Consider the following 7,984-nt stretch of genomic DNA (forward strand, 5'->3'; position numbering starts at 1 on the left):
CAACAGTGGCAAGGAACCGAAAAACTCCATCAAGTGACCTAATGGTGTCCTAAAACTCCATCAGGTGACCTAATGGAGAAAAAAAACCTTGGGAGAACCCAAGGCTCAGTCGGGGGCCAGTTCTCCTCTGGCATTTATGAGCTAGAGGCCGGATTGTAGTTTGAACTGTAGGATTATATGAATGCCTGGCTGAAGAAATGCGACTTTAATCTAGTTTTAAACTGGGAGAGCGAGTCTGAGCAACGAACAGTATCAGGAAGACTATTCCAGAGTTTTGGAGCCAAATGTGAAAATGCTCTCCCTCCTTTGGTGGTTCTGGATATCCTAGGTATGACCAAAAGCCTTGAATTTAGTGATCTTAAAGAGCGCGATGGATTATAGGGCGATAGAAGATCCGTTAAATAGACTGGAGCTAAGCCGTTTAGGGCTTTATAAGTCAGTAGCAATACCTTGTAATTAATACGGAACTTTATAGGTAACCAATGCAGTGATGATAAAATCGGTGTTATATGATCATATTTTCTTGATCTCGTAAGAACTCTAGCGGCGGCATTTTGGACTAACTGTAGCTTGTTTATTGAGGATGCAGGACAACCAGCTAATAAAGCATTACAGTAATCCAGTCTCGAGGTCATGAATGCATGAACTAAATTTTCTGCATCAGAAACTGATAGCATATTACGTAGCTTAGCAATGTTTCTAAGGTGGAAAAAGGCTGTTTTTGTAACATATGAAATATGATTTTCAAAAGACAGGTTGCAATCGAGTATAACACCCAGGTCTTTTAATGTAGAGGATAAAGTAACAGGACATCCTATGATGTTAAAGTTGTATTGTGCGAGGTTTTGTGGGCGGTTTTTTGAACCGATAAGTATTACCTCTGTCTTGTCTGGATTTAATAAAAGAAAATTACGCGTCATCCAATCTTTTATATCTTTAACACACTCTGTCAATTTGGAAAATTTAGCGTTTTCATCCGGCCTTGATGAAATATATATTTGAGTGTCATCAGCATAACAATGGAAACTAATTCCATGTTTCCTTATAATATTTCCAAGTGGCATCATATATATTGAGAATAACAGAGGGCCTAACACAGATCCCTGCGGCACTCCATAGTTTACTGGAGTTATGATCGATTTTTCTCCATTTAAATAGACAAAATGGTAGCGGTCAGATAGGTATGATTTGAACCAGCTTAATGCTTGTCCTTGAACACCAGTATCATTTTGTAGTCGATCTAAGAGTAATGTGTGAGCTATAGTATCGAACGCAGCACTAAGATCAAGTAAAACTAGTATTGAGATACAGCCTTGGTCAGAAGCTAAAAGTAAATCATTTGTGATTTTAACGAGCGCAGTTTCAGTGCTATGATGCGGTCTGAATCCAGACTGAAACTTTTCATAGATATCATTTTGTTGCAAGAAAGAGCCCAGTTGAGCGGACACCACTTTTTCTAATATTTTAGACATAAATGGAAGATTTGAAATGGGTCTATAATTTGCTAGATTATTATGATCTAATTGTGGTTTCTTAATGAGAGGTTTTATAACTGCCAGTTTAAATGTTCTTGGAATTAAACATTTAGGACCTAAAGATAAAGACGAGTTAATAATATTGAGGAGAGGCTCTTCCACTACAGGTAACACTTCTTTCAGTAGTTTAGTTGGTATAGGATCTAATAAACATGTTGTTGTTTTAGATGAAGTGATAAGTTTATTTAACTCTTTTTGTTCTATAGTTGTAAAGCACTGTAATTGTTCTTGCGGGGTGATAATTGAAGCTGAATTATAAGGCGCAATTGAAGATTGAACGTTTACAACTGTGGTTCTGATGCTTTCTATTTTCTCAGTGAAGAAGTTCATGAAATCATTACTACTGAACTATAACGGGATATTTTGTTTGGGTGACGTCTGTTTATTTGTTAGTCTAGCCACGGTGTTAAATAAAAACCTTGGATTGTTTTGGTTGTTTTCTATTAGTTTGCGGAGGTGCTCAGCCCTGGCCGCTTTTAGGGCCTTTTTATAACGTGACATACTGTCTTTCCACGCGATTCTAAAGACCTCTAAATTAGTTTGTTTCCATTTACGCTCTAAAATACGGGTTTCTCTCTTTAAAACATGCGTAGTATTGTTATACCATGGTGCTTTATTTTTCTCTCTGACCTTTTTTAATTGAATAGGTGCAACCACATCCAATGTTCTAGAGAGAATGGTGCTCATAGTGCTAGTTAGTTCTTCTAGTTCATCTGTTTGTTTGGGTTCAGGCAGCAGCTGAGACAGATTAGATAAGCAATTTGAGAAATTATCTATGGTGGATGGGAGGATTGATGGGACATCACTCGAAGTGATGGAGAAAGATTCTAAGATAATTTTCCGCTCTGCGGAGGAGTGATGGGACATCACTCGAAGTGATGGAGAAAGATTCTAAGATAATTTTCCGCTCTGCGCTACCTATATTGCAGCTGGGCCCACCCACCTTGCGAGTGCTCAGGCGCCATTGGCTATTGCAATAGCGTGAATCAATTAGGCTTCAGCAATTTCGGAGAAAGGAGTTTCCCCAAAGTGTAAGCTATTACGCAATGTTGAGAGACCAACTCGAAGGGGATTGTGCAATGCTTTAGTGGACAATTTTTGACATCTGCTGGAAAACAAACACTTTCGAAAAGAAATGACAAAAGTACCACTACAACCAGTAGATAGCTGCAGAGGACCACTCATTCACTTCTAAAACTTTGCAGTATACGTGGACATTGGTCCTCTGCATGGCAAACAAAACCTTTTTCAAATTATTAAATGATTATATAGCCTACACAAAGTGAGCCTCAGCTCACTCACACGAAAACCTACAGTTATCACCTCTGATTGGCCATTCTTTTCAACAGACATGCCTGTGATTGACAACCACCGCTAGCAAAATATTGGAGAGTCATAGATAACACACAAACAAGCACACAACAAACTCGCTTCAGACAAACCATCATCTCTGTCTCACACACATGCAAAACTGTGTGGTAAATTTATTCATTGTGCAGACCTACTTTTTTTGTAACATGTACAACATGTCTCACTGCAAAGTCCTGGCACAGTCATGCAGATCCGAAGCAAAACCAAAACAATGTTCTTCTGCAAAATGCATGCAGTTTTGTAGTTTAACCAACAGAGGGCCATAGTGTTCCTTAAACCACTTTAGATTAACAGCATTTTATAAAAAACATCATTTTTCTGTTCATTATATTTTCTTCTTTAAATATGAAGTGAAATTATGCATAATTTGCATCACCAAAATTATGATTGTTAGCAAAATAATTATTGTTTTCAATCAACAATTGGTGTAAACACCAAACACGGCATTGTTCAGCAAACAGATAATCCTGTAAACACAAAATCATGCAATTGTCTTGAATGGCTGAGATGTTCATGTTTTAAAAGCACCACAGAGTCATACAGTTTAAACTTTTTGAGGAAATCAAACAACTCACAGTTGTCTCTACATATTAAGCTGGGATAGAGGAAGTAATATAAAAGTTACACATAGTAACACACAAATATACTAACAACTGCAATAACATACTGTAGAAATAATAAAAAAAAGATTAAGTTGTAGTAAAGTGTCCTTTTATATGATTAATCCTTTATCATACAGGAAGTCAAAACCATTACACACAATCTGGTAAGATATTCAAGTCATAAATGTTCCTATTTGTGCCAATAATTCCCACTTACTGTATGCTAAATCAATCAATGAAAACAAACCAAAAGGACAGGTGTACAACACTGAGCAATTAAGAAGATGAATTATTTATTTCTGTCAGAACGCTACTACATTTATCTGCTCAGAAGATGAAGGGTATGAGAGATCTTCTTGATCTGGGGAAATCTTTGAACTTCTCATGATAATACCTGGAACACATTAGAGAAACCACATGTAGTTTTCTAAATCAATCAAATACTATTGAAAACATGTTGAAGACGTACTGTTTAATAATTCTGTAAGTGATTTGTTAATTTTGGTTTACTTACCTGTGATGGTGATAGGCTCTTGGGCCTATGAAGCAAGTTGTGAAAAAAGCAAAAGCAAATGTGGGTAAGGACCTGGTAGCAACAGCGTAGCCCAGCCACTGTACTATCTCCCCAAAGAAATTTGCACCAGACACATACTCAAATAAGCCGCCTGCAGATAAAATAAACACATAAATCAGCTCAGCATTTATTCAGCGAAGCTAATTGCAGTTTGCTTACAGAGACAGAAATAAAGACAGTGAATGATGAGTGTTGCTAACATTAAAAGACCCTCAAATACCTCTCGGGATTTTATAGGAAATTTCTCCAGGTTTTCTCAAGCTGCGAAGAATGTGGTCACTGTGAATATTAACTCCCATTCCTATGAAAAATATGATTAGGCCTAGAGAAATACAGTTAAAAAAATGTGTTTAATAAACATACAACTTTTTATAAACATTTAACAAGCAATTTATCTAAAGTAATTTTTGTATTTTTTATTAACGATAATACGATAAGCAAATTTTATATATATATATATATATATATATATATATATATATATATATCACACAATTTTATTATAATAATTATTTCAGTAAACACATTTACCGGCTAGCAAACAGGCATCAGAAAACCATGTGTTGTTATATGTAGCACAATGCAGCAGATAGTGTGCCTGCAGGAAGCCATTAATAGAGCAAAACACCATCCCTAACAGCATGATGTTGAACGGATACGGCCGCCCTTTGGTCAGCAGAGAGTAGATGCAGCTCCTGGAAACCAGAATGTTATTTGTATGTTAGGTCATCTGCCTACAGTGCATTACATTTCGACTGTTATTGTGTGTCTGCGAACACCTGCTCACAATCCTAAATTCAAGCATTTCTCACATCATTCACCAGCTTTTGATTGAGTTAATTACTCAAATCAAATATTGTTACATTTCCGCAGCCTCAAGTTATTGTCAGCACAGTATGATTGTTAAAGAAGCAGGAATCCAGAACATTCCACCCAGTCCGTTCCCTTTTGTCTTTGAATTAAGGGTTATTTTTTCCTCATTTGTTCTGGGTGAGCTAATACATCCAGGTTTGTGAAATGGCTTAACTGAACTTTTGCATACCAAAAAAAAAAAAGTGAATGGAAGCAAAACCTCTCTGACGACATGCCAATGACATTATAAAGTTGCTATGATTTATATGCAGTCATCCGCTCTGGCCTATAATATCTGCATTTTATACTTAGTGATCTTTCATTAATGTTGTAAAATTGTTTGTACAAATGTTTGTCCCATCAGGCTTACCTTTGAAAGTAATGCAAGCAGAAGGTCCAGAGCATCAGGTGTTTCCCAGTGCTGTGTTTTCCATCTGTGATCAGCATCAAAAGCAGGGGCACCAAGAGAGCAGGAAGCTCCTGGAGGAACCATGCTAGCCTTGCGGGCACCATCATGGAGCTGCCCAAGGTGTCCACGTAGCGGCCATAGGCAGCGTGAGACTTCCTGAGACATATAAAGTGCATTACCCCACCCAGGATCATCCCCAAACTCAGGCCCTGCACGAGGAGCTCCTGGCACTGCATGGAGGTTGAGTATCTGTCCAAGTCCAGACCAGGTTTGAGCCTAATGTTGTATCTCCCCTCTTTAACCCCTCACCAGAGCTCTGCAAACACAGCGTCTCAGAGCAGCTCCTCCCCAAAAGCAGAGGGAGAGCCGAATCCTGATCATGCGACAGTTTGCACCCTGCTGAAATGTGAGATTGCCTTTTTCAAACAGATTTCCTTTTTTAACATATTGCGAGAGATTTTTCCACTTATGCACTGGTGGGGAGCATCGGTTTTCATGGAATGGAATGGTATCAAAACACAAGCATGTATGTGAGGCTTGGCTATTGTTTTTTTCATCTGTAAGAAGACGATGTTGTTGTTAATAATCCTGTATATTTTGTGTTCAGAAGGATGTAACACAATGTTTTGATAGCATTAGCATAGCATAGCAATAAGTACTACAATAGAACATAACATCTGTTCTCAAACCAAGCTCATGCTCCACTCGTTACCATGATGGTAACCCTAAAAAAAAAACATAACAGAAACTCTTCTACATTAGCATAGCTAAACATTAAACACTACTAAATCTCCCACTTAACATTGGTCTTGCACAAAAAACGGTAACACTTTACAATAAGGTTTCATTTGTTAACATTAGTAAATAACAATAACAATGAACGATACCTCTACAGCATTTATTAATTTTAGCTAATGTTAATCTCAGCATTTGCTAATACATTTTTAAGATCAAATTTTGTATCTGTTAACATGAATTAATGCACTGTGACTAACATGAATATGAGCATTTTTGTTTACTAACCAAGTTTAATAAATGCTGTAAGATATTGCTCATTGTTAATGTTTGATAATTCATTAACTAATGTTAACAAATGAGACCTTATTGTAAAGTGTTACCAAAAAAAATAACTCATCATATAGCACTTCATTTGAGCATTTATTCTCCCTTTCGAGTGTCATGACACAGCTTGCTGGGAAATAGAAATCCCAGCCCAATTTCAGTTAAATTTCAGTTTGTCTAAATTAAAAGAAACAAGTTCAGATTAATTCAAATGTGTCAGTTTTGTGAACTCAAAAGAAAAAGCAAGTTCAAAATACTTATAAAAGTTAGTTTGATTGAACTAATTTGTTTAATTTAAGTTTACCCTAAACCAATTAATTATTATGATGTTGAGTTCAGTGTTTACAGTTCAGTGAGGTAAATGGGCATTCTCCATCTAAAACTGATCGGGCAGACCGAACCGTAAGTTGTAGAGACTTGAAACTTTGAGGGCTGGTAGTACTCACCCCGTACGATTTACAACGTCACCAAAGGCGCGCCCCGAACGGCCTGACGGGGGCGCACCATCGGTGAAAAGTACGTAATGGCTCATAACTCCTAAACCATTTGGCATAGGCTCAAGTATCTTATATCGTTGGAATCCTTGGCTCAATGTGGACAAAATGCATGCCTTGGATTTGCTCGCCCTTCATGCGCCATTTTCGAGTAAATTGAGGTTTTTTGAAAAACCTACTTTTGCAAACTAGTCCTAGGTTTTTGGCCTGATCAGAACCAAACCACTGCAGAAACATTCTCTGGAGAGTGACTATCAATAATAATTTTTTTTAAATTCGATGATGGCTAAGGGGAACCAAAATGTTCGATGTGACCGGGGCCACTTTTACTAAAACGGCTGTAACTTGTGAACGGAAAGAGATATTTTTGCTAAACTCGGGACACATGTTTATGAGCTCAATCTTAGGTCACATGAAAAAATCGTGATGATTGGCCACTTGGTGGCACTATAACAGTGAACAAATCATGAAAATGGCTATAACCGCACCCAACCGTTAGTCCGATGAAATTGGCATGCAGTGTCTTTGTCCAGGGTGCCAAGATAGTCTATGAGAACTGGGGTATCTAAAACAACTCAGCTTGTGTCATCGGCACAATGCCCTGAAGGAACCTGAGAAGTTTCAAGCCAGCGTTTTTCACGAAAGTGACCTCCTTAGACTCCTGAATCCTTACCGAGTCCAACGATACCAAACATGCCAGGTTTCGCCTTATGGTTTGTGTAACGGTGTCATTTAGTGCTTAAAAAACGTTCGATTATCTTCTAAACCGTTAGTCCGATTGAGACAAAACCACCACTAGAAATTTTAAAACATAGGTCAATAGCTAAACAATAACGCCCAAATGTCAAAATTATGATAGGAACTGACAAAAAAATCCAATCTGTGTCGCCAATGGATCATTTTTATGCTCTCATAAATATAAATGTCTAAACTTCAAAACGAAATGAGATATTTACAGCAAATTTGACACATATGTATGGGCACACTTTGAGGACACCTAATAAAAGTGGTGGATATCAGGCAAGACATGGTGCTATAACTGTCAAAAAAACTTAAAAAAAACATTTTTCCTTAGTAAATTGCCT

At 37.4% G+C, this 7,984-nt stretch overlaps 1 protein-coding gene across 1 annotated transcript; it reads right to left on the reverse strand.

The window, feature by feature from the left end:
• Positions 1-3,457: 3,457 nt before the first annotated feature.
• srd5a2b (steroid-5-alpha-reductase, alpha polypeptide 2b) lies at positions 3,458-5,630 on the reverse strand. Its single transcript, XM_082154324.1, has 5 exons — positions 5,305-5,630; positions 4,614-4,777; positions 4,303-4,404; positions 4,023-4,173; positions 3,458-3,902 (listed from the first exon to the last, which is right to left on the reverse strand). Exons 1-5 carry the CDS (start codon positions 5,577-5,579, stop codon positions 3,836-3,838), a joined length of 759 nt encoding a protein of 252 aa, XP_082010450.1. The 5' UTR covers positions 5,580-5,630; the 3' UTR covers positions 3,458-3,835.
• Positions 5,631-7,984: the final 2,354 nt, after the last annotated feature.

Source organism: Leuciscus leuciscus (assembly GCF_965113295.1).
Source record: "Leuciscus leuciscus genome assembly, chromosome: 22".
Taxonomy (NCBI): Eukaryota; Metazoa; Chordata; class Actinopteri; order Cypriniformes; family Leuciscidae; genus Leuciscus; species Leuciscus leuciscus.